This window comes from Bombus vosnesenskii, unplaced genomic scaffold (genome assembly GCF_011952255.1).
Source record: "Bombus vosnesenskii isolate JDL3184/JDL3185 unplaced genomic scaffold, Bvos_JDL3184-5_v1.1 scf7180000013266, whole genome shotgun sequence".
Lineage (NCBI taxonomy): Eukaryota > Metazoa > Arthropoda > Insecta > Hymenoptera > Apidae > Bombus > Bombus vosnesenskii.
The window spans coordinates 4,594,006-4,619,815 of record NW_022882926.1 but is presented as its reverse complement, the minus strand read 5'-3'; the positions used below and the strand labels follow the sequence as shown (position 1 = coordinate 4,619,815).

Genomic DNA, 25,810 nt, shown 5'->3' with positions numbered 1-25,810 from the left:
TAGAATGAACGCTATTTAGCAATTTCGCGAATGAATTATGGAATATATATGCCTTACATAGTCTTTACTTTCTCTCCATAACACAACCGTTCCAATACAGATAGAAAAATGTTATATCACCGATATATACTGCGTAATGAAATTATAAAACGAATATTTAATTGTAATTACATCTTGTTATCTTCATTAAGAAACAAACGATAATATTGCGAGCCTGAGGCTGAGGTGATCGTTCTAGCGAAATGTTATTTACGTAAATAGGATTTCCTAATGTATATAGGTATTTCATGTATAAACCATTCAATTTTGCACGGTGCCATTGTTTGTTCAAGACAAACCAATTTAGGCACTATGTTTCCCACAGAGTGGGAAGGGGAGCAATTCCTTCTGTAATGAGAAATAAACCTTGAGAAGAGTCTTCAACACATGAACGCTGGCGATTATCGATCATATACTTCAAGGAAATACCTACATATTTTAGTGATAAACTCTGCATACGTCAACTGTGTCGAAGGCCGAATAGTTTGGCTATTTTAAATAAGAATCTCACGATTTCTTTCGATCTTCACAGTGTAGAGGTGCAAGTGCGATTAAATTGGACACAATATTTTCCTTGCAACGTGACTTGGATTCATTTTTAATTAACAATTGCATATTTCAGTCCAAGTTCACGTCTAGAGCGCATAACCATTGGCTTAACCTAAGCGAATCGTTTCGTAGTCTACAAAATATTCGATCGTTTACAAAATCTACGACAAGAAAACTTCATTAAAGCTTTACGAGGATATAGCTAAGAGAAGTAGCAAGAAGAAGTAGCATGTGCGAAGTACCGTTTTAATGGAGCAAGACACGTGGTTGGGGTGAATGTAACAACGGCACAGGTGAAAATAGACGAGTTGTTCGACGTAACGAGAACCACTGGCAAAGCAGGAAAATGTGAACGTATGGACAGCCCCCGTTGTCCCTCGAGGTTGTTCAGTGTCGTCAGTTCGATCCGGTCACTGGGCCATTCACCATGAACGAGCGCAGTGAGTATATTTATACAATTTATTCATTGTAGCTTCTACTGATATCTGTGCATCCCTATTTTAACTCGCTATAGTCTGCTTTAACTTCGCTAGTGGTACTTCATCCCTTCGTAGTCGTTTAATGTTAAGTTGTATAGTGATGTAATGGGCTCGAAGGAAGTGTTCATCGCGATATACATATGTAAATGTCTCTGTCGTTCTATTAATTTCCTTCAAATAAATAATTAATATACAAGTAATGAATCTTTTGAATTGTAAAAAATTTTTAAACCATTGTAAGAAATTACTAAGATTACTAATTGTCGAAACGTTTTAACTGATAAAGTAACGAGGTTTGAAATTAGAAGCATTCGTCCGTATCGACGTCGAGTTGACTCATTCGAGTAAAAAAGCGATAATTTAATCTTAATTACTTAAATACGGAAATAAAACTTTATCTACGTATTCTTTTTCACAGCGACACCTGTTTCCATCGTTATCCTTTCTTCAATTTAACAGCTATACTATTATACTATTATTTTTTTTCCAGAAGATGAAGTAAATTCGATTTACACGATCGCCAGCAACCAGAACCTGGTACCGATAAGATCCAGGCACGCCTAGTAAGTGATTGCGAGATTGACGTCTGCCGGTTGTCTCAACTCGCTTGCTCATTAAATCGTATTATTACATGCATCAAACAGTCCGCGAGGAAGCTGTTAATTCAAGCCTGCCAATTAGATTTACTATCTTTTTTCAGCTTAAAGAAACGACGGTACGTATCGTATTTAACGATGATTATATTGTTCCTCCTGATGGCTTTAGCCGTTATAGTGGCCCTGGTGTTTATTATACTTTGTAAGTAATGTTTATCTTCAGATTATTATCTTTCCTCTTGTTTTATCCAAATCTTTATATATGCTTTTCGTTTTTATTGATTAATTCTTTGTATTAATTCTTTTTGCAGATGCAACCTACAGACCGGTGGAACTTTGCGAAACTGAAAATTGCGTCCGCATAGGTAAGAAAATAATCAATATTATGCTATATTTTAATTAAAATCGAAAAAGATTCTATGAAATCGTTGTTCCACTAGCTGCTAGTTTGAAGGAATCTATGGATACTTCTGTAGATCCTTGTGACGATTTTTATAAGTAAGTACTCTAGTTTGAAAAACAATGATACACACAGTCTATAGCCTGTCTCAAAGTTACAAAGTTAGTTTTCAATGTCGTACAGTCACGGTTACAATACGATTCACCCCTCGTTGGCAACAAGTACAGTGACAATGAGTTCAAGTTTGCATGCATAATTTGCAAAATACTTAATCGATACATTTTTTCGATATGATATCTATCTATGTGTTTATGGCGTTTCTTGCTTTTACAGATACGTATGTGGAAAATGGCCAGACGAACATCCTATACCAGATAAAAGTTTGACGAATTCATGGTTCGACGAGCGTAGAGAAAGAATGTACAGGAAAATAAGAGAACTCTTACGAGATAATACCACAAACAGTGATGTACCATGGGCAGTGTCACAGGCAAAGATATTGTACAACAGCTGCATGGACGTGCGTACGTTATCATTTTCTTAAATTATTTTGTATCTTCGTAAGACAATTAAAATAATGTAGATCGTCCTATGCTTTAACTTCAGACGCGAAAAATGAAGTGGGACTTGCGCCGTTGTTCGAGTTATTGGAGGAGCTCAATTTACCTTCGATTCCTGCGGGGCTTACGAAGAAGACAAGCGGTTATATCGAACAAATAGCCAGGGTGAAGAAAGTTCTGGGAAAAGATGTGTTTTTCGGTTTCGACATTATTCCTGATCCTCGAAACACCAGTAATAATGTCATGCTGTTCGATACACCGATTATGACAAATCCGTTACCCAAGTATATTTTTTATTACTCATTTTAAACAGTTAATATATGATTCAGATATTTGAATCATTGCACATAAATACAATTCCATAATTGGATTTTTTTAATCGACAGCGATAAGGAGCTTGAGAAACGACTGCATACGATCAGGTCACGCTTCCGGAAGCTGGACGACGAAGAGGATATGTTAATGACGAATAAGCTGATGAAGGCAGAGATGATGTACATGAGCGACGTAATTAAGCAAATCGTGAATAATGGAACTCTTGATACTTGCTCCTTAAAGAATGAATCATCATTTCCCTACAAGGAAGAGCTAGAGGATGTAGTCGACACGCTTTACGATTTAACTAGCACTTTTTATTACGTAAGTACATTCGAATAACGATATTGCATGTATCAATAATGTGATAATTGGTCGTCAAAAGCATTACTTCGTTGCAGATATCGCGTATGGAAAGCAATCAAAGCATTTGGGAAAATGAACCAACCGATGATGATTATATGCTGGTAGACGATCTTCAGAAGTTGACTGACGAGTACGTGTCGGAAGTTAATTCGACACTTACGCCCAAACCATTATGGCGACCGTTCATTGAGCTAGTTTTCAAGGATATTGACACTTTAGACTTGAATAAGACAGATAAGATATTAGTAGGTGATTTGGAATACATGAAGGAAATTGCTCTAATGCTGGCTCTTACCGAAGAAGAAGAATTAGGTAAACTAAAAATTTATCAGCTTTTGTTGAGAATCGATTAACTTACTTAACAATTATCTTGCTGTGTTAGAGAGCTACATTTGGTGGGTAATCGTAGACATAGTTGTACCTCATTCATCCGACAATTTAAGGAAAATTTGGCTAGATTATACCAGGGCAGTAACTAGTGTCGAAATCGCTGAATCGAAGTCTCTGCTTTGTGCGTCTGCGGTTAACGAATTGATGGGTTAGTCCAATACAATTTTATTTTGAGATTGGGTCTGTATATGTAGAGGTAGAACCTGTATCGGCTAAAAGGCGCAAGGTATTCGAAATTCTTACGAAACTCGTCGGCCTTTCATCAAAGCCTGGTATAATCTAGGAATGGCGGTCTCGTGGTTGTTCGTGGATCCATCCTTTCACGAAAACAAGGGCAAGAAGGTGTTTGAAATGCTGGAGGACATAAAACAAGCTTTCGCCTCGATGGTTTCGCGCACCGATTGGATGGATCGGCAGACAAAAATGGCCACGATAGAGAAAAACAGGAAAATGGAATCTCAAATTGGCTTTCCAGATTGGTTGTTCGATGAAAAAGTGCTTAACGAATATTACGAAGGCGTAAGAAATTTATTGTTAGTTTAATTGCTCGAGCATACGTACAGTGGCAATAAAATTAATTTGTATATTTTCAGATAGATCTCGCGGAAACGGAATATTTGAACAATATAATTCAAATTGTTCGATTGATGTCCTTGTCTGAGTTGGAATGCATCCACGATATTAATTATAACAACATGTCGTAGTAAGAATTTTATTTTATTACGCAAATGAACATCATGAAGTAAGCACGTAGAACAATTTTGTGGAATGATCTCTATTTTCTTTATTTTTTAGCTGGGCGACTGATCCGACAGATGTAAATGCATTTCATACCTATCAATTTAATCATATAAGTACGTAAGTCTCCAGATCATTATAGCTTAACTTATCTAACGTTTAATTATATTTATACCGCTTTTCTAATACGCATGCAGCTATACCAGCGGGAATTCTTCAATTCCCTTTTTACGAACTGGGTCTCGAGTAAGAACAATATTATCATCGTGAGAGATAATTATTAATAGTTAGTTTTTCTAAATGGATTTCTTGATTTCAGATCTCTGAATTACGGTGCCATCGGAACAGTGCTCGGTCACGAGTTAACTCACGGATTCGACAACAGTGGAAGACACTACGATAGCAATGGAAACGTGAGGCAATGGTGGACCAATGAAACTATTATAAAATACACTGAAAAGACTGACTGTTTTATACATCATTATAACAGCTATTATGAAGCTGAAGTAAGGACAAAATTTATTTTCGTCCGTATTACTTATTCAAATCTAAAAACATTCTCAAAACACCATGGTGGATGAATTTCAAATTTACGCTATTTTATAACTAATTTAGACTATGTGAGCCTTTTACCTTCTCGTCTCTCGACTTGCATCCTTTTGATTCTGACAAAAATCTTGACCCTACTGGTATTTGATCTTATTCCCACTTTATATGTATTGGTTCATAAAGATAACGATAGGATCGATCACGTATTTGTTCGAACAGGTAGAAGATTATATAGATGGTGAACGTACATTGGGCGAAAATATAGCCGATAATGGAGGTCTCAGAGAGGCTGTTGTCGCTTACGGAAGATGGAAGGCCAGGCACGGTCAAGAGCCTTTTCTTCCGGGATTCACTCACCTTACTCACGAGCAACTTGTTTTCCTCGGTTTCGCGCACGTAAGATGCTGATTCAAATATGTTTTATCGAAGGTTACGTAACCTGGACTTTAATCCTTTCATAGTGAACTTGCTTAGAACAGTTCAAATATAGCATTGAAATTGGAATGTTTAAAACATTCTAAAGAATAAGGACAAGAAAAATTTATTTTTTGGATGAATTAAGCAATCTACGATGAATATTAATGATGTTCGTCGCATGTAATTTAAATTAGTTATTCGAAGGAAGTTCTGCAATTTTTTAAATAATTTGTGAGATGTGAAATTAACAGTAAACGACTCTCAGATGATTATATTGTTTAGCGTTACTTAACATATTTCTAAATTGCATATTTCTAATTAATGTATAGTTTATCTCATATTTTGTATAGATGCATCATTATAGGTATAATATTTAATTTATTCTGCTTTCTAAAATATTTTTCCTACTTAGGTTTGGTGCGAATCCTACACACCAAAATCTTTGAAATGGATATTACAAGATTCCCATTGTCCTGGGCACGTGAGACTTCTCGGGGTTCTCAGGAATTCAAAGGAATTCAGCGAAGCATGGAAATGTCCTGTGGGATCAAACATGAATCCTTCAGAAAAATGCAGATTGTGGTAATGACATAGTTTTTCGAACAAAGTTATTTTCATAGGAATTTTCTGAATCTTCTTCCCCCAAAATAATCAAACTTTTATACTTGTCTATTATCTTAACTAATACCATCGATTATAACAAATAATGTAACCAAGACAAGTAGTTTCAGTGACAAGTGTATTAAAGTATAGAGCAATTGTTGAGAAATGACAACGTTGTGATAAAACAACTCCGTGTTTGTAATAAAAGAATTTTATTTACTTATAATAGTCATGTATTCGTGTTTTACATTTATGCGTTAACCAAATGTTTATCTCAGGCGATCAGAAATTTAAGGTTTGCACTTAGGAATCCTCCGTTACTTATTGCGTACGGTCATTCAAGACAATACTTTTCCAACGCGTTAGACCTCTCAACTACAACTTAACTCTGCTTCGTACGACACAGACATCTCATCCAACGCTTTTGTTATATTTCATGACAGAAAACATTTGCAATGTACTTTTAATAAATGTATCCACCTTTGGCATCCGTGGGTTGAACGTACTCGTTACTCGATGTAGCAACACTTTTCACTAGGTTATCATTGTGTAATAACGAAGTATCGACGTTAACACTTTCCTGGTTATAAGCGCTAGCCAAAAAGGTGCTGGATGGGGTAGATGTTTCCACTAATGGGACTACGGTTGTTGAGCTTGCGGGGGAATTAGTAAAGGCGAATAAGGAAGAGGACGAAGAGAAAGAGGGCAGCGAGGACAACGAGGGAAACGAGGGAAACGAGGGCAACGAGATGTTAAGATTTTGGAAAAAATCGCTTATCGGTCCCTTCTGTGTCTGAACGTGACTTTGAACCACAGGTGTATTGGTTTTAACTACCGTATGATAAGATTCTACTGGTTGCGATGGTGACACGATTTCCACTGACTTCAATGGATGCAACGTCACGGTCTCTACGGATTCCAGAGGACGTACCGTTGATACCGTCTCTACGGATTGCACTGGATGCACAGTATGTTCAACTGGTGTTAGAGTTCCCACGGTTTTCACCGATGGCACAGATTGAACAGAGTGCACGGTATGTTGGACTGGCGTGGTTTCCACCGACTTCACGGTATGCACCAAGTGCAGCGGTGACAAGGTTTCCACGGATTGCACCGGCGTGAAAGTATCCACAGTGTGAGCTGATCGCAGAGGTGTTAAAGTTTCCACGGAAGATACATGCTGTGCTGGAGAAAGCGATTCCACGGAGGAGAGAGAAGGTGAGGAGTACAAGGTGTTTACAGGCTGTGTATGATGCACAACGTGTGTAAGCGAATGTGGAACGTGATATGTTGTAGGAAACTCGGCAGGTTGTGGAAAAGAATAGGTGTTTGGAACATTTTTACTGACTTGGAGTTTAAATGAAAGAGGTAGAGGAACATCTAAATTTAGACCCTGATTATCAGATGCTACAGGATTAAGTCTACTGTATCCAGTTGAAACAGTGTCAAAGGAATTGAATCCTGGCGAATAAAGAATGGAAGGAACATGGGAAGAAACGTCATAGCTTGGCACGTGGACGACTCCTCCGTAAGAGCTGTATGTGTTGGGTAATGTTTCAGTTAGCAGACCGTTGCCAAAAACATTTTTCCTTATGGTTGTTGTAACCGAGGAGGGAGCTTGCACTCTACCAGTAAAATGTGTAACCTCTGCAATCAAAAAGTTACAATCAATTACGATTGATTAGAATCAGCAAATTTAAAACTTGACGACGTTGAAACACGATAATTTTCCAATAATATAAAATTTATATTATAGCTTAGCTGTGGAAGATATGTATCATTTATTTCCAAAGAAACATCTTTAAAATGTTTGGTTCATAAATTATTCAGGATGCAAAATATATATATAGTTATATGTCATGTTACTGACGATTTACCGCGATATTTTAAAATTCGGATTACGTAACGTCACCAAAAATATTTCTTCAGTGTGTTATCGTATACATTAACTTTAAAGAAATATCTAGTGTAAAACAGTGTTTACCTTTTACGACAGGTGCATGTTCAACAACATTCACAGTTGATGGAGATACATCATGGACTCCGTTCTTTACATTTGTGACTGTAGATTTCACGTGGGAAGTGGCTCCAGTTCCCACTGCGCTCTGAAAATTTTTAGATTAGACGTGCATTATTAAAACAAAGTAATTGTTGGGACGAACAGATTATAGAGAATATCGATATACCTTAACATTACTTTCCGGAGTTCCATAAGAAGTTGCAGGCGGTATAGCAGTCGCTGTCTACAAAATTATAATAATTGGACGATACGATATTTTGTAAAAGTTAAAAATTGTATACATATGTTATATATATATGTATGTATGTACCTTGACTCCTTCAACAGGCACCGAAACCGTGGTGGTTGATACCGTTCCCTCTGGTACCAGGTAGGTATTAATCGCTTCAGGAACCTGAATAAAAACATAATTTATAAATTAATTTCTATCATTGAAAGTAATTCTGTATAAGAATTCTTCAACTACAATTTTCTATTATTCTATCCTCTATTAAGTTTATTTGAGTTATATGAACAGTATCAGGAACTCCATAAGACAGTACCGGTGCGGAATGTGTGTTGACATCACTGACTGGTGACAAGTACTCATTGTTTAAGGGAACACCTGGTTGATATCCAGGAGGTCCATAGACGGTCTGTGGTATCTGGGCGTAAGAGTCACCAAGGGATCTTGCGTCTTCTACTACGTTCTCGTGATGATGATGATGGTCGGTTCCATAACGTGGATCACCAGGTAGGATATTCCTCTTTTGCTTCGGCAACGACAAAGCTGAAGAAGCCGCCAGGCAAATCTGAAATATTTTTGATTTTGACATATTTTTCAAATTTCAAAGCTGGATATGCAACATTAAATATGATCATTTATGAATACTCAACTGTGAATTAATGTTCAATAAATTGTATCGAAATGAAAACTATGAATTGGAAGATACAAAATTTAAACAATGTACTTTACGTAATACATATCTGATTATACAGATCTCTATGAATGGTATTTTAAGGGGACAATAAAAGAGGATCCTTACCAGAGCGATGAGCAGGAGCCTCATGTTAGCCGTATGATGTTTGAATGAGGAGTCGAGTATCATCCCAAAGATATTTCGACCTTTTATACTCGGCCGATGCTCCCTCCAGTTTATTTCGCAATCCGATGGCATTGGAAGAACTAGATTTTTTAATTGACTTCTCTTGAAGGCCTGCGTCAGGGAGATGATCGCCGTGGACAAAATGTTTCTTGAATAAATCCTCTACTGTGTTGGTGACACGAAACACGGACCAGAGAAAACAGAACTTCCAACTTTGTTTCAGTGTTGGTGTTCTTCTTCTCCCCCTTCTTTTCGCGCCCACAGTCTTTACTCTCAATATTTAAGTGAACACCATAGGAACGGAGGATGATTTATGCAAATCTCTATACGTTTCCTTTCTCAACTTTGGTCTCTCCTTTTACTTTTTCAATCTTTTTCTCTTTCTTTCTTATCGACATTTCGTGAACGCGTGTACACCCATTATCAAGCTTCGTTAAAAGAAGAGGAAGCTTTTAAAATATTCGGATAACGAATGTCAGACTTTTGTAAGATTTAATGGACCGTTGTCAACGAACTTTAAATAATTCGTATTAATCTCTCTGATCGAACGTTAAGTTCGCGACAACTTCGTATTTTAATATACATATCTGACAGGTATCTTACATCACAATGTTTTATAACTTTCCAAATGCAGAAGACGCATTATTAAGATCCTTATAATTCTTTTTTTTTCCAGAGAACAAAAAAGATTTTATGCAGAATTCTACGACTCTGACGGCAGAGTAAATTTCGTACCATTATCGCACAAGCTGATCTTGTAGAGGACTAACTGTGTCGTAAAGATTTTTAATTTTTTATGTTCAAAAAAATTTGGTTCTGTGTGTAATGTTCCTGGAGGTAATAGAAATAACTGTGCAGTTAATTTGCATTCAATTATTTATTTTGATTAGTGAAAATTTCTTAACCTTGAAAAGACACGTTCATAGAAATTTCTTTGTAAATAAAACACATCTCTTTTGATTATTTTCTCCATCGCACTATTTTTCATTTACACATTTTTTTAATCATAATAATTGTCGTTCCACTTAACTATTCGAATAATCTTAGTGTATTATTTCTTGTTAATTTTGCTGATTGTGTATGAATTGTACATTAGCCTGCATCCTACATTAGCCTGCATTGTAATTTTGAATTCTTTCATTATATTTTTGTGCTTTTGCTAAGAGACTTGCTTCTTTTTTGTTTATAGCTCAAACGGCTAATGGATGGATTTGTAACCTTGGGAAGCGGGGATTCCACTGTCCACACCTATAATATCTTGGCCATACCTGAATAGGCCTGTTTCTATGTGACGAATGGACTGGACTTATCCACAGGATAATATAAAAACACTGGTATTGCATTAATTGCATAACGAACAACTCGTGGGACGCGCATATTAAGAAATCCTGATCTGTTAGAAATTTAATTGTACAACAATCTTTGTATAAATTTTAGTCGACAATTAGTTTTACTTATTTTCTATAGTTATAATTTCTTAAATTTTTTTTAGGAAATGCCAACAACATTCGGCCATTTTTTACACAGACAATAAAAAGCAGTATAATAAATTTTTTTGCGGGTTGTTGAATTATTTTTTCAGCTTTTTCTAAAGACGAGTTTCTTGTATAAATGTCGTTTATATATTGTTAAGTTTGAATTTCGCGCGTCAAGTCTCTGAAAGCTTTGGGTGCATAAATACTGTAGCAGTAGAAATTGAGTTTCTCGCCTAATAACATGGTGGCTCTATCTGTTGTTAGAACTTGAAAGTATCCTCTGAGAACCAAGAATGTTGCCTGTACGTAGATTTCTTTCGCAGGAGAAAAACTAAACGGTAAACTAGTAGTTAGGAGTCAAAGAAAACCACTCGCTTAAGTCCATAAAAACTGTATCAGCGTTTTTATGAAAATCACGAAATTATGTAAAGAAATCTTTTCCTTTTTTAAGTGAAAATTTACTATAACATTTTCAAGGTTAAAGATGATTTAGGAGGGAATTGCACAGTGAATTACAGTGAAAGTGAAGGTATATACGATATATTACCGGCAAACTTGGCAGCAGATGCAAATACACGAACTTACTAAACGAGAGTATATTATATGTTTGTTTATATGTATTGGTTATAATAAACTCACTTCTCCGGTGAGTTACGGAAGGAAAGGCTATCAAGCTCGCGCTCTAATTATCCTGATTATCTTCCATCCGTATCAATTGGCGTTTCACCCAACTACCGCAGAAAACTACCAAGTCCCCTTCTCTCTTGTCATTTTTCTGACTCTGCTTTAATTTATTTTGCATTTTGAGCAACAAAGTGGAAGTAGGTTCTTGCGGTGGATCAAATTTCCAAGTGATTTCATTCTAGCGTATGAGATTCGATATCGTATCCGACATACTTTGGGTATTAAGTTCATGCACCCTAATTGATAATTATTACTGTTAGCAATTATTCTATTTTATTCTTTAATACCAGAAATTTGATAGAAAATAGTTATATCGTGATAGGTAAAACGAAATTCGATTCGATTCGATTCGATTCTACAGTCGATTTATATGTCAGACATGAGTGCTTCTCCTCTCACAAGGCGCTCTTTCGAGAGGCTATTTTCGTTTTACACCTTTTGCCACTTTCTGCCTTTCTCCTGAAAGACGAACAAAATAAAAATCACACGATATAGTTTTTGTGCTCTGCTACTTATTAATGTCCCACTACATCAAAAATTGATGCGGAATTTAATTGCGTGTTAAAGGCAGATATATAGTATATGTTCTGCACGAAATGTAGCCAATAGATACTTGATTTCGATATGAGATCACCAGTTTTCTTCGAAAGTGAGAGGAGAAAGGGCTGAGCGGATAATGATTTTACTTTTGCTTTTGTATTGAACCGGTTTTTACTACCCTTGCCAGAAGACTATACGGCTGGCACCGACACTTCTGTTTTTAGATTGGAAGCATATACATTTTAATGTGCTTACTATGACTCACCCATGCTACGAATAATCCAATTATCAAATAAGACTTTATTTCAAGCGATGAATGAAGGAAAAAGAAGTTTGTTAAAAAAAAGGTTCGATTTCTTTTAGAAATAAAAATTTACATATAAGAAAAAGTTAACTGTGTATGGGAGGTCCAATTAATACAATCTTCAATAGATTGTGACATGCTGTAGCAGTATCTTGTTACTTGTATAACGTAGCCTCGCTTTATTTTATAGATAAGCAAAGACAGCAAGTCCTTTTCTCGCACGAATGCATGCGAACAGATACAGCGCGGCGCGAGCGTAGAAAGAACCAGATGATCCAGATTAGTCCTTTTACTTTGGACGTTCTTTTAGTCTTTGATAATCCTTTCACCGTTCTCTCCTTCGGCTGTGAATCGCCTCGCGCGGTTCACATATCAGAATTGTCGATTACTCTCACCATTTTTACAGCAGGAAATTACACTACGAGTCCGCGTAGGAAGTACTACTACCTAATACGATCTCCTCGTCCGCGGAAGACTCATAGAGGAAATCCGAAAGACGATTATACGATTTAGCGACGCTTGAAAACATTTTGCATAGCGAGATTAGATAGCCGAATTGAAATCGTTTTCAAATTATATTTACTTAATCGATTAATACTCTGGAATTTATATACAGTGGATATATATCTGCAACGAAACATATTTAATAACATTTCTGGCTCTTCAATGAATTGTAGTATTCTCTACAGATCTAGAAAGTCGATCGAATATAATTTTAAAGCGGAAAGGTGAACGGTAGTTGTCAGTCAATAAGTATCGTATACATACACTTGAATTTTCTAATTGAATTTTGATTCTTAAAACAATTATAATGACCACAACAAAATGTCACAGCGCAAGATTGTATGAAACTTTCGATCACGTATGATTGTACGTATCACACGCGATACTAACGAGCTCCGAAGACCGTATAATTTACACGCTGAAACTGTTGTCAGGTAATTATTTGAAAGAAAGATTACAGTATCCAACATGCGATGAAAGAGCGTAACACGGTGGTTCTCAATGGACTCGTCGCCATTTATTCTTCAATGCGAAGAAGAAATTAATGGACAAAGGTATTGAATCATCAACGAGAGAAGCTGCTTGACGAGGTCAGTTACGAAACCAGGAATTCCATTTCAATTGATGGAGGATGCGCATTCGGAGAGGATCGATTTCAATTGCACTTGAAATCAAGCGTAATGCTCGTCCAGGGAGACCGGACGTAGCGGCGGTCATCGAACTCACGGAACGCCACGAGAAGAGTAAGGAAAAAAGGGGAGAAGCGGAGACAAGATTGGAGAACGTAAGCCAGTCGGAAAGAGAGTGCTTTCTTCGTGAATCGGTGACGGTGAAGGTCCTCGTATATAAGCAAGTGCTGGTAGTGCAATTGTCAGTGTGACTCGTCCCATCGGAAACACCTATCTGCTTACACCTACGAACCGGATGACAATGTGGCGTATAGTAAGTTCATCATCGACAACTAACGTATCGCTAAGACCATAAATCGTCGATGTATCAAGGAAATCTCGGATCTGCAGATTGGCCATTGTGTTATACCGATTTTATATCATTTTCATTTTTATTGCGATCTTGTGAAGGTGAATTCCAGTGAATTAAAGGGAGTCAGGGTTATAAAGTGTAACTGTTCGACTCTTGGCTTGATCCTTTTCATTTTTCTGTCAAACTGGGCGTACGTCCCAAAAGTGATTACTCGAGAGAGATCTGGGAGAAAGTACTGCAAATCCTCTGGCTTGAAATGCATTGCTCACTGGTATACGCAGATTATATATCGATATTTACGGTTCGGTATTGTGTAAAATACAGTTGGAGTGAAAGTTGTTCCCACTGTACCGTTCACTTGTGTTAACAATAAAATCGATTAATATAGAAAAATGTTTGCCCAATTTTTATCTTTATAGAAAGATTAAAAGATGAAAGGAATTTTTCGTTTTTAAACATTTTTTTATAACCAAAATCGAACTTTAATCGCGATTACATATTTGCAGTTCTTATTCACTTTGACTGTGGCCGTCGCGAGAGCCTCTCATTTTTCATCCCTGGAAGGCCATGGTCTTGTCAGTGAACCAAAGCTTATCTCTCAATCGGTTCATCTAAAGGAAATACCGACGAAGATCATCAAAGTCACAAAGACTGCAGTTGTCAAAGTGCCAGTCCCTTATCCAGTCAAGGTATTTTTTCTCAAAACGTAACAGTCTTTTTTATTAACATTATCATCAATTTTTAAACATAAACGCACATATTAATCTTAAAAAGCAGTCGAAAAACACCAAAATTATTCGATCATGTAGCCCATAGCGTGAACTTCAAATGAATATATCCAACCCTTTTCTCAAACTACGAATTAAACGATCTTGTTTCTTCCCGCAAAATCAGAAACCGATTGATCCTCTCTATAGGTAGTTTCGTTGATCTAGAATTCCTTTCTCTTTCATAGGTACCCCATCATATACCTGTTCCGGTGCCAGTAAACCATCCTATCGCAGTTCCGTATACGAAGCTAGTGAAAGTCCAGGAACACGTGCCAGTCGAGGTATCCAAGCCGGTTCCGGTTCCGATTCATCAGCAAATACCGGTGGTGGTGCCAAAGGCTGTCCCGGTACCACAACCGATTCCAGTTCCTCATCCGGTAACAGTGAATAAGCCTGTCTTCTACCCAGTACCACACCCGATTCCATATCAGGCGAGTAGCCATTCCGAGGGTGGCATCGGTGGCGGAGTTGGTGGATATGATTCCGAAGGTCATGGAGGCCACGAACCTGAAAGCTACAGCTCTTACACGGTGAATCAACAAGGGCACGATCAAGATGGACAAGGAGGACACTTCCAACCCTCTCAACCTGATTATAATTCGCATCATTGAATGCTCTTTGCAATTTTAGTTGTACATACGCTGTACTATTATGCCTGATTCGTTAAGTTTCTGTTTGTAGTTTTTTCTTGTTGTCGCTGTTTATCTTTTGCTACATTTTTTTAATAAAACTTTATATTTCGTAAACCCACGGTATCCTAGTTACAGATCCTTCTAATACCGGCTATCGTATTACTTCGATTAACTACCTCTCGGATGAATAATCGAAGTAGCACAGTTATGGTTGAACAGTATCCGAGAAAAATGTCTCGGCTGCGATGTCGAGCGATCTTTCACGCTTCGGTAAAATGGAAAGTGAACTATCGTGTTACGGTTTGATGAGTCACACGACTGGTTCAATGTCTGCATGATCTATATCTGATGCCTAGATCATTTCCGATCTATTCCGGGCATGAAAAATCGCTCATGTTCGATCCAAGTATAGCGAAGGGATCGTTCAGATCTAGCGCCAAGTATCTATAACGGGTCATTCAATTGCAACTACCGCGGAATTCAATTCCTATTTCTTGTATCAGGAAATTGAGTTGGAAGCACTATTTCCGTAATACATTTTTACAGGTATGTTTTTTTTTTAGTGTTAAGGAGTTTAAAAGAAACATTACTCGTTTTAGTACGAAAAGAGAAATTTATTATTTCTATGACGTAAAATAAGCGTCGAATTACATATACAGAGGAAAAGAGAACTAATTACATCGCGATGGAACAATTACATCTGACGTCACAGAAGTGAGACGCTCAATTGCATTTATTCATTTCACGAAGAAGTCCGCTGAATCATATCCGACAATTAAGGACACTCGGAATGGATTACTAATCGTTCCATTATCCAAAGGAACCAATCTTCGTGTCATCGTAGATACACCGAGATCCAAAATAAAATTTCGATAAAGTAAATAACACGTGAAATCGATGTTCACGGGTTTGCTTCAAGAGTTCTTCGTTCGTTCGATCTTGAGGAGAATCGTAACACGGAATTTCTCTGTCAGCAATGGAATCCTACAGTTGCTCGGGTTTGAAGCAACGATATCCTTATTTCGATGACCGAAGCTAGCTCCCTCGAGTCCGCGAAAAGAATTGATGTTTACCAGGAGGAGTAGCCAGAAGGGTAACTACCATGGCCTGGCCATCCGTTGTTGTATTTCTCAACGACCACTGTAGGTTGTGCGACCGGTACTGGAATCTGTTTCACGACTGGAACAGCATATGGAGCTGGTACTGGGACCTTGACTGGTACGCTGACTGGAACAGGCACTGGCCTATCAACTGGGACTGGCACGTGCTTGGTCACTGGGACTGGGTAGGGTTTCGGGACGTGAACGGGATACGGACGATCGACTGGGACGGCTACTGGTACCTGAAGAAAAGAACATGTCAATGATTAGATGAGCAACGTTCAATGATCCTTCATTGTGTCCACAAGGGACACGTCGATGATGTACTTTCATCAAATTTACGATAAAATTTTGATATTTTCTTAAATCGAAGCTAGCTCAAAATGGTTGATCGCATAGATTGTTGCAATTCTGTATTATACATGTACATACGATTAGCAAAAGTAACATAATCGATCGAGGAATTCACGTAAAATGAAGCCGTTCGATTTACGAAGTTTTCTAAGAAAGCCAGCACGCACGTGTGAGATTATTCTTGGCTTACGAAATCCTAGCACACATTTATATTGAAACGTTAATTAACGTCCGACGATGAAGGCGTTGACTGCCAATCATGCGAACAGATATTCCGTGATAAATAGAGCGTGATTGGGAGCTCGAAGTTCTCGAAGTTCTCATTTATACTAGTTGCCTTGATTTCGATAGGAACGCGCATCAAATTTAATCTGTTATGCGAATCGGACAGAAAGCTTCCGTAAAAGATCCTATCGTTCTCGATTTTATGCTGCGACGATATAAAAATTTCCCTATCTATGTTACGTTTTATTTTTCCAGAGCTTTCACGATATAGGTTAAGATATTGGAACACTTTTGTTCGTTCCTATACTCGACCGGTTGGTAATGAGCGAACCAAAGAAATGCAGATCTTTACCCTAACTGGGACAGGAACTTGTCTCTCAACGGGAACAGCTACTGGATGTGGCACTGGAACTGGAACTTCCCTGGTTAAGACGGATACTTGGCTGACTGGCACACCACCGCCGTAACCACCGCCGTAACCACCGCTGTAACCACCACTATAACCACCATAACTACCACCACCATATCCCAATCCATAGATTCCTCGTTTGTCTTTTTTAGTTTCGCCTGCAGCCTGTTCTTCGGCGAAGGCTACCGCCAAGAAGGCAAAGATGATGATGAGCTGAAAGAAAGATAATAATCAAATTCTAAGAAAAGAGAATCACTCCTCATGACGCGACAAAATCACTTAATAGCACAGAACTTTGTTTTAACCATAATGCTTATGTTTTAACCGTAGTGTATCACTAATAACAGAACAGTCTCTATTTGAAAAATAATCTCGATTAATCTTGATGCATTCAATTTTGAAAAGTATAGGATAGTTTTGTTTCAACGAAAAAACCAAGTCGTCTCAACTGCTACTGGGTAAACTCGGTCTTGATCGTCAACAGAGACTGATCCTCAAGATCGTCAGATTGCCAAGATGTTCAATTGCTCACCTTAGCGTTCATGGTGCTGCGCTGTTGGAGTTGGTTCGTCGTTGTTTTGCGACTGATGAGATACCAAGAAGATTCTCTGCTTTTATACGGTGTGACGACCACGACGAACCCTTGAGCAGGTCGGAGGTGGTAGGCAGTGTCGGGCCTACAGAAACGGTGAGAAGAAATTGGGCGTGGGGGCAAATAGAGGTCTCCGAAAAGCAATCCAAGGCAAAGCTCTTTCCGCTCTCTTTTTGTGAAAGATACATTATGGCCCCCTTCACCAATTCAGATTAATATTTTATTGCAATATTTTGTTGAGTTTTTTCTTAATTATATTTTGAAGCGTTAAGCTGTCATTAATCACTTGCAAAAAGTTTTCCTCTTTCTGGTACATTCGATATGAAGCTGTTCTCGCGCATATACTACCGGAACATCCCTGACATCAGGGAAAAAAATGAGGAAAGGCGACAAGATTTTTGGAAATTTAATTTTATCTTTAGAAAGACTTCACGAGTGCAAAATTCTTGAAATAATTCAACCGCGGGAAATGCGTTTCCCTTTCCTTTGGAACTGAATGCTACCATTTCAGAAAGTGACCGAATTTTTTGTTGGTTCATGCAATGTTCGACATTTACGTGGCCGCTTGTGCAAAATAATCTCTGGGAAACTGTAACGTGGCAGGTGATTGTTACGTTAACATCGTTGTAAACAGCGCAGTGTAATATGTATGACATAAGTATGGATTTGATACTCTAAATAAAATACTGCATCGAAAAAAAATTAGGATCGCTATTCCTGGTTGTAGCTCGATATACTTCGTTACGAGTTTAATCGTTATGCAAATAAAATGACGCAGCGCAATAAAAAACGTCGAAATGTTCTTCAAGATAAGCAATAAGGTAGAAAATATCAAGGTGGACCAAAAATACGTTTAGCGCGATCAAGTGTCTGAATAATTTTTTTTTCAGGCATGTTACGATCGTTTTTTTTCTGAAATAAATGAACGATACCTGTGTTGGATAGATATCATCCAGAAAATGCAAATCGTTTAATTAACTCAAGCAGTTTCCATAATAATCAAATTTTCTTGTTTCTAATAAAACCACATCTATCTTAACAAAAATCAATCAATATACGATCAATGTCCAATCAAACTTGTGTCCACAAATTGTCTATAATACATTTCAAATTAAATGCAAATTGCTGCTCGATGCGATCCTAATCTAAGTTTCTACGATGATAAAATTTCGATGAAACTATTTATCTCATAATTGATAACTGTTGTCCGACTTGATGAATTTCAAATTTTTGCGCTTGACATTTCGAACTACATCGACGATTCTCCTTGGCAAGAATGTTGGCTTGTTATAAATGGCAAGACAGTATTAAACAGGAGAAGAAAAAAGGGTTCGCTCGTAGGAAATTTATGCAGAAGAACCCTCTGGGCCGCTTTGTTCGGGGACATCGCATACCAGCCACATAATCCGCTGAGATTCTGAACAGCGTAGTCCCTCTCGTTTACCTTGTTCTTATTAGACCGATTGTTATTTTGTACTGTTAACGTCGATGATTCATTACCTTGATCGGAATAAGTAGATTTTTCTAACCCCTTGGAAGCGCTACGCAGATAAGATGTTTAGTGTTACAAGGTCTGTAGCGCCTGTAACAATGTTAATTGATCATCGCAATGACTTATTTCGTCTAAGCAGTGAGCGTCGTTCTGCCGTACCTTCACCTGAAAAAATCTGTGTGCGCGCTGTATTTTCGAACGATACTCTTACAATTAGTGCAGAGTTGTGGGAAAGAGGATGCTAATCTTTTAATGTTAAGCATTCTAGTGTTTCCAGTGAAAGACATTCTCAACAGAATCAGTGCGTTTCAATCGGCTGACATTCGTCGAAACATCAATCTCGATTCGTAGCTACGATGCGACGTATGCAACTGGATCGGATAGAAATTCAATTTTCGAAGGTACGAGACGGTACGAATCTTCACGGAGGAATACGCACGTCGTTCGTTGCATAAATCGCTTCTCGGTAGGTTTCGACACCGCAAACTGGCTTTGTCCTTTTCCCTTCTTTTCAGCATACAAACCTCCACGGTCCGTTTGTTACGCGTTCGAGATGGGCTCGTTCCTTGCGATTACACAATCGTAACCAACCAACGAAAATTCCATATTCGAATTTCGCTACGTTTACCCTAACAGGTTCTCTGATTGTTCTTACGTTTATGGATCAACAGTTTATAGGGTGATTCTGAAAATAGTATCAGGTAAAAAGATATCCTCAACAAGGACTCTACATGATCGGACGTTTTCTCGAATTTCAACAACAATTCATCGATAACTTTCGAACTGGAAAATTGATTTTGTCTAGTATGAAAACGCATGGTAATTGCGAATGAAGGAAAGTAATAAAGTAGCAAATACGTTTTATCGCTGTGTTACAAATACAACTTGAACGCGTATCACCAGGTATAAATCTTTATTGCTGGTCGTACACCTGAAAAGCGACCAATTTGTTCCATTTTAAGTGGGCAAAAGGGAACGGAACGATTGCGCGACTGACCGATCGCGTGTAGAAACATACCAAAAGTTTCACGTACGAATTATGTTGGTCTCATATCGTAACGATCTACGACATCGACCAAACCGTTTATTGTCATGAAAATGAGCATGATCGGTCCGTTATTACACGACGGAATGGCACTGGATTTCACTCATGTATTCTATCCAAAAAGAAAGTAAACTTTGTTTCCGTCCTCGATGTCGATATGTCGTCGAAATTGAAACGCCAAAAACTACTTCTATAAAGGGGATTATCTTATTGGCCAATCGACAAGAAATTTCGAAATAGCTAAATACCGATGAACTGGTTTTATTCTCTGATCGGACTTCGATTGTTGGCTTTCTTTTTAAGGGAATCATCCTTGATCCCTTAAATGTTAAGCAAAACATTTCTATGCGATATCCTTACGTTAATGTATACAGATTTGGACAAGTCGTTATTCACTTGATTTTAACAAGTCTAAACTGATTTTATACTGTGTGTAAATCGTAATTTTCGTACAGCTTTCTAGGCAAAAGATATAGTCGTACAAATAGCACTCTAACATTTCACAACGTATTTTCATACTCCAGAACTCCGAAATGTCGCTCAAGTTTGCAACATGAATACATTAATAATGGAGAAGGTCGATTTATAAAAATTATTCCCTTGTGAAATAATCGCACAGGAATACCGCGAGAAATATTGTCAAGAACACGTTTGCTGCCAAAGGATGAAGAAATAATTAATTCTCGAAATATATCGATAACTTTTTTATGTAACATGGAGACTAGATGAAACACGCAGATTTATTATTGTAACGTTATCCTATAAAATATTACTGAAAGTTGCAAAAAAGAGCGACGCGAAGAAGAGGATTGATTAATGTCTAAACTTTGTCAAAATCAATTTTTACTGCAACATATAAATTTCTATCGAAAAGTTTGATATAAAAATTTGATATAAATAACGTGTAGATTGCATGATATGTTTTTAGAAAAATCTATCAAATTTTGTTAAATTTTATCTACCAAACATCAAGAATTCCTTTCATAAAGTGAACGTAGTTTTCTACCCGGAGATGAACGAAATTAATCAGACAAGAGGAATTTAACCTGATATTCAAGCGACACGCACGCGGCGTAAAAAACTCGTTTCGAGGATGTTTTTGCTTTCGCGCTAACTTTCGTATAGAGAACGGAATAACCCTTACATAATTACGATGTTACTCGAGTTTTGATGCTCTAAGCGTGACATTAAAAAAATATTGTGTAATCGTTTAGTATGTGATAATACGCTGAATTGCACGTTCTCAAGTCGTTGAATAACTTACCATCAATGAAAGTTTAATGTTCGGTCCATAATGTATGACAGAAGATAAAGAACCAGATGGTACTCAGTCTATGTGATACCCTGTCGAATATTTCTTCCATAATAGTTCATGGAAACATGGTTGATTAATTCGAGAGTTGGAATAAATCTTCCAGAATGACTCAATGAAACAACGTGTATTTGCAAATTTTGCCGATAAACATCAAATGTTAACCGAGGAAATAACATTTCGAATTTTTATTACTTTCATCATTGGATTTACATGGATCTAGAAAAATATGTAACGTCCACGTGACAAGGTCGGCGATTAAGGATCACGTTAATTAAGAGATGTTGTAACCAGATCGGTATGTATGAAGCAGATAATGATTGGCACAACGAAGTACTTTCTAAAAATTAATAACTATTTGCATGCGTTCTTTAGAAGTGAACGGGGATGAATAGTGCATTATGAGACATAAACTGAAGTATCTGCGTTTTTAATGACTTTTTTGTACGAGGATATATTTGTGCGTAATGAATAAGAAGTGTATAGTTTTGTACATATCCTTTCAGTAAGAGTTCAGTAAGAGTTCAGTAAAATTCGGAAAATGGGACGACGGATGCAATCGAAAGCAGAAAATACGCTCCAAAATATTTTATAAGTTATTCCAAGCAATTGCGAACAATTCGGGGAAATAACCTACCATAAAGGGCAGGAATTCATTTGATGGAGGCATTTCATTAGCGCGTCGCTTTCTTGGAAAATTTTCTGTAGCCTTTTGTTAGTTTAATATATAAAAAAACTGTCTTCTATATATAGATAGAGATAGATAGAAATCCAAAGGAAAGTTCACCGCTTGACCTGCATTCCGTGAACATCGTGAGATCTTGAAAATTAGGGTAAGGGAGGTTCCCAGACCGCGCGAAATCGCAGTCAAGGTTCGGTTTGGGAACATCGCCAACTCGTGGGTAGTTTCTATACAATGGTGAATCAGATAGCGCTCGTAAAAGTATAGTAATGGGCTGTCGCGCAAGGAAGTGTCGAAACGTTTTATACGCAGATAATTAATACCGCAGAAATTCCTAGTCATTAATGCGACACGGCAGCACTCAGCCAATAATTTTACGATCGGTCGAGGTCTTCACGCCATCGATGCTACCCTCCATAGATTTCAAGTATCTCTGTTTTGTTGCGTAATTTCAGTTTATTATATTAGTTAATAATTTATAGTAGCTATGCTCTTTTCAAGGAAACAGGAGCTCAATCGTTCGCCTGTGCGATGGCAAAAACTTAATGCTAATTGACGTAGTAATACGAGCACGTAATGTATCGATCATTCCTAAGCAAATATGAAATTACCAAGCTTTGCAATCCGCGTGTGGTAAATATATTTCGTAATAGATGACTGGACAATCAACATGCAAAATGCATTAATCAACATCAAAGATCGAAGAAATGGTTCGGTCAAAAAGAAATAACAAAACGTTACTTTAAAAAACATTTATAAAATCAGTTTATTGCATGATTCGTGTCAACTACGAAGCAGAATGTGTTTTCGTACTGCTCTCGTCATAATGTCTTTTGCGATGCTGCGGAAGTGGTTAGGTGGGAATGGAAGGGTGGCAGATTGAAAGGAAAATTCGTCTAATAGTGTCCCAAGCCGTATCCTTTAACAAGGACTGGGACTTGTTCTTTAACGAGAACTGGCTGTGGAACGACGACTGGAACCGGCTTGGGAACCGCGACTGGAACGGGGTGAGCCACTGGTACCTGCAAGTAAACAGTAAATAGAGGATGAAGGAAAGCTTTTAAAGTGTGACCCAAAAGGAAACTCGAAAATTAAATTTAATAAAAGTTTTACCATATTCGGATCGTGGCTAATTAATGAAATTATGGAGGAAGTCGAAAGAATTGGTTCCTTTAACTTACCTTGACGGGGTATGGGGCGGGCACGGCTACAGGAACCTTAACTGGAACCGTGACTGGGACTGGTTTTTCGACTGGAACCGCGATCGTCTTGGTTTGCACTACTGGGTATGGCTGGGGTACTGGAACCGCCACTGGGACTGCATGTGGGACCGCAACTGGTACCTGAGGAAAACATAGTGTCATACACGATACTCGTTGAACATTCCGTCTCGATACAGATATTTAATTCTAATCTCATTTAACGCTGATATTCATGGAACTTGGTTTTTAATCGAATAGTAGAATCTCTGGAAACGCAACAGTGTAATAGAAGGAGTTAATAAAGCATGTTAAGTTTTATAATAATAGATTTGTAACATGAACAAAGACTCTTCTCGGATAATTTCCTCACCTTTACGGGGACTGGCCTGTCAACGGCGACAGGGTATGGTTTTGGGACTGGAACTGGAACAGCGACAGGCTTTTCTTGAATGGCGACCGCAACACTGCCATGTCCCAATTCACCACCGAGCAAGCCCCCACCATGTCCCAAACCACCATAGCCCAAACCGAGCAGACCACGCTTCTGGACCGTTTTGTCTTCGGCGAACGCCACGGAGATCAGCATCACGAATACCTTAAGAATGAAAAATGCAATATGATCGACTGGCCAAAATTGTTTCTATACCGAGACATCAATCGTTAACGATATTTAAGACCCTCGCGAGATTTAAGTAGGACGGTAACTTCTCCAAGATAAATTTCTTTTTCGAGACGCTCGAGACCGCATTTTCACTAAAAGCTCACAAAAACTACGTGTAACTACGAGCACTGAATATTCTCGAGATCACAAAAAGAGACGAACTTTAAGTCAACACGGAGTTGGAGTGAAACGTACCAGGGCCCTCATGGTAAACGATTGGGTATTACTTTGGCTAGTGCGTCTTGACTGGTAAATTAAATTGGTTCTGTCGCATTGGAGGAAAACCACCCTTTATATAGGGAATTCACTTTCATTTCACGCGTACACCCCGCCAATGAAAAGCCAATGGCCGTTCGGTGCGCTATCGCCACACCTACTATATACTATTTACTCACTGTACAGCCACATACCGTTACACATTATAATACATAATGTGCACAGGGAGTTGTATAACACGCCAAACGTGCGCCAACCGGGGCTAGTAAATAGAACGCGGGCACTTTATGCAGATATGTATATATGCGCGCATACATTTTCGACCTAGCTCCGTGACTCTAACGAGAAGACTCAGAGTCTGCGGCATATCGATCGGAGGAAACGCGCGAACGTGAGACACCTGAGAATTTGGATCTTTTTCGGCTATAGATCGTGGCAAATCTTGCTCGCATTTGGGTTCGTTCGCGACAAATACTCGTGCGCATTGTGAAAAATGTACCGTCTATTTCTTGTACCTAGTTGATGGTTCTTCTTTTCTCGAGAAACACTTCGAATCGGTAAGAATAGAACAAAGTTGAATCAAGTCGATCGACTGTGATTAAAAATCAGTGATTAAAAGCTAGAAATTAGAGAATGGTGTTATTCACTGAATTCGTGATTCTATCTTTGAACGGAATTGTCGAAAAAATCCTTAATCGAGGAAATACGAAATAAGAGACTGCTAAATAGAAACTGTCACCTTTTGTGAACAAACAGTATTTGACGGCTAATCGATCGGCTGCAATTAATGTTGCAATTAATTGCATAAAATCGGAGGTGCATGTAGAAAATCGTTACGTAATTACGCAATATAGTTGGGCAGAATAACGAGTAACAGCTGGTGAAACAGGAAAGCAGGAAAATTTTACGTTCAGAAATCTCTACTAGCAACAGAGATATTTCCTAATTTCGTTTCCCAATTCGTATGTAATTTTCCAGTCTCACCACAATTTTGTGTATGTATACGTATAATCTGTGTGAATTTTATTTCTATCTTCCGATAAGATTTTGATACTTTTAACCAAGAGAGCGGAAAGTAGTAATTTAAAATAAGAATCAATGCTGCATTAATCGTTTTGTAAAAATATTCTTTAAAAAGTAAATAAGAAATTTGATTTGAGTAATTATTATTCTGGGAATTATGATTAACGTGCGCTAAACCATGTAATATTTTACAACGATATTTGATGAATATTTATTTCAGCAGTCACTGTACAATTATTAATGTAAAAATTAATAACAGATTATTATACTATTGAATGCTGATTCTTGTATATTTCATTCATTGACTTGTCAAATAATTGATCGTGAAATTATCAGAAATATAGATCGAATCGATCGCAATCGAAAGAAATATCGTAACCGAGTCACAGAAATGATTCATCAATTAGTTTTCACTATCGTAACTAACGCTTAAAACAAATTTCAAATAAATATTGCTCGTATGGCATACTTTGTGACTGCCTGTCTATTCATCAATACCCT

The 25,810-nt window shown here is 37.7% G+C and overlaps 5 protein-coding genes across 7 annotated transcripts; 2 read left to right on the top strand and 3 right to left on the bottom strand.

Moving 5' to 3' along the window:
• The first annotated feature begins 744 nt into the window (after nt 1-744).
• Nucleotides 745-6,190, top strand: LOC117230144 (neprilysin-4). 3 transcript variants are annotated; one of them, XM_033487267.1, is made up of 17 exons: nt 1,016-1,028; nt 1,558-1,630; nt 1,768-1,865; nt 1,975-2,028; nt 2,104-2,161; nt 2,397-2,587; nt 2,670-2,907; nt 3,010-3,262; nt 3,340-3,616; nt 3,687-3,842; nt 3,978-4,213; nt 4,288-4,397; nt 4,490-4,548; nt 4,630-4,678; nt 4,752-4,938; nt 5,201-5,377; nt 5,811-6,190. In XM_033487267.1, exons 1-17 carry the CDS (start codon nt 1,016-1,018, stop codon nt 5,982-5,984), a joined length of 2,403 nt encoding a protein of 800 aa, XP_033343158.1. In that variant the 3' UTR covers nt 5,985-6,190. The 3 variants fall into 3 exon arrangements, with proteins under 3 accessions (XP_033343159.1, XP_033343158.1, XP_033343160.1); XM_033487268.1 differs by lacking the exon at nt 3,687-3,842 and having other exon boundaries at nt 745-1,028; XM_033487269.1 differs by lacking the exons at nt 1,016-1,028; nt 1,558-1,630; nt 1,768-1,865; nt 2,104-2,161.
• A 10-nt stretch (nt 6,191-6,200) lies between these two features.
• LOC117230143 (topoisomerase I damage affected protein 7-like) lies at nt 6,201-9,148 on the bottom strand. Its single transcript, XM_033487266.1, has 6 exons — nt 9,047-9,148; nt 8,564-8,812; nt 8,338-8,415; nt 8,188-8,244; nt 7,986-8,106; nt 6,201-7,648 (listed from the first exon to the last, which is right to left on the bottom strand). Exons 1-6 carry the CDS (start codon nt 9,107-9,109, stop codon nt 6,465-6,467), a joined length of 1,752 nt encoding a protein of 583 aa, XP_033343157.1. The 5' UTR covers nt 9,110-9,148; the 3' UTR covers nt 6,201-6,464.
• A 4,395-nt stretch (nt 9,149-13,543) lies between these two features.
• LOC117243623 (zinc finger protein 512B-like) lies at nt 13,544-15,056 on the top strand. Its single transcript, XM_033511266.1, has 3 exons — nt 13,544-13,555; nt 14,101-14,283; nt 14,550-15,056. The coding sequence occupies exons 1-3, from the start codon at nt 13,544-13,546 to the stop codon at nt 14,973-14,975; spliced, it is 621 nt and encodes a 206-aa protein (XP_033367157.1). The 3' UTR covers nt 14,976-15,056.
• Nucleotides 15,057-15,589: 533 nt separating this feature from the next.
• LOC117230242 (anti-sigma-I factor RsgI2-like) lies at nt 15,590-17,659 on the bottom strand. The gene is made up of 3 exons (XM_033487431.1): nt 17,617-17,659; nt 17,028-17,297; nt 15,590-16,338 (listed from the first exon to the last, which is right to left on the bottom strand). Exons 1-3 carry the CDS (start codon nt 17,626-17,628, stop codon nt 16,066-16,068), a joined length of 555 nt encoding a protein of 184 aa, XP_033343322.1. The 5' UTR covers nt 17,629-17,659; the 3' UTR covers nt 15,590-16,065.
• A 5,316-nt stretch (nt 17,660-22,975) lies between these two features.
• On the bottom strand, nt 22,976-24,431 carry LOC117243639 (cyclin-dependent kinase inhibitor 1C-like). Its single transcript, XM_033511288.1, has 4 exons — nt 24,266-24,431; nt 23,780-24,004; nt 23,389-23,550; nt 22,976-23,229 (listed from the first exon to the last, which is right to left on the bottom strand). The coding sequence occupies exons 1-4, from the start codon at nt 24,275-24,277 to the stop codon at nt 23,104-23,106; spliced, it is 525 nt and encodes a 174-aa protein (XP_033367179.1). The 5' UTR covers nt 24,278-24,431; the 3' UTR covers nt 22,976-23,103.
• Nucleotides 24,432-25,810: the final 1,379 nt, after the last annotated feature.

Coding starts and splice junctions, on each gene's coding strand:
- LOC117230144 (XM_033487267.1), top strand. Junction 2,162..2,396: donor CCTTGTGACGATTTTTATAA/GTAAGTACTCTA, acceptor TTGCTTTTACAG/ATACGTATGTGGAAAATGGC. Junction 4,398..4,489: donor AATTATAACAACATGTCGTA/GTAAGAATTTTA, acceptor TTTATTTTTTAG/CTGGGCGACTGATCCGACAG.
- LOC117230143 (XM_033487266.1), bottom strand. CDS start 9,109: ATGATACTCGACTCCTCATTCAAACATCATACGGCTAACATGAGGCTC. Junction 8,416..8,563: donor TCAACACACATTCCGCACCG/GTACTGTCTTAT, acceptor GTTTTTATTCAG/GTTCCTGAAGCGATTAATAC. Junction 8,107..8,187: donor CTCCGGAAAGTAATGTTAAG/GTATATCGATAT, acceptor AAAAATTTTCAG/AGCGCAGTGGGAACTGGAGC.
- LOC117243623 (XM_033511266.1), top strand. Junction 14,284..14,549: donor CAGTCCCTTATCCAGTCAAG/GTATTTTTTCTC, acceptor TCTCTTTCATAG/GTACCCCATCATATACCTGT.
- LOC117230242 (XM_033487431.1), bottom strand. Junction 16,339..17,027: donor AAGTTCCTGTCCCAGTTAGG/GTAAAGATCTGC, acceptor TCTTTTCTTCAG/GTACCAGTAGCCGTCCCAGT.
- LOC117243639 (XM_033511288.1), bottom strand. Junction 23,551..23,779: donor ACAGGCCAGTCCCCGTAAAG/GTGAGGAAATTA, acceptor TGTTTTCCTCAG/GTACCAGTTGCGGTCCCACA. Junction 23,230..23,388: donor CCGCCCCATACCCCGTCAAG/GTAAGTTAAAGG, acceptor GTTTACTTGCAG/GTACCAGTGGCTCACCCCGT.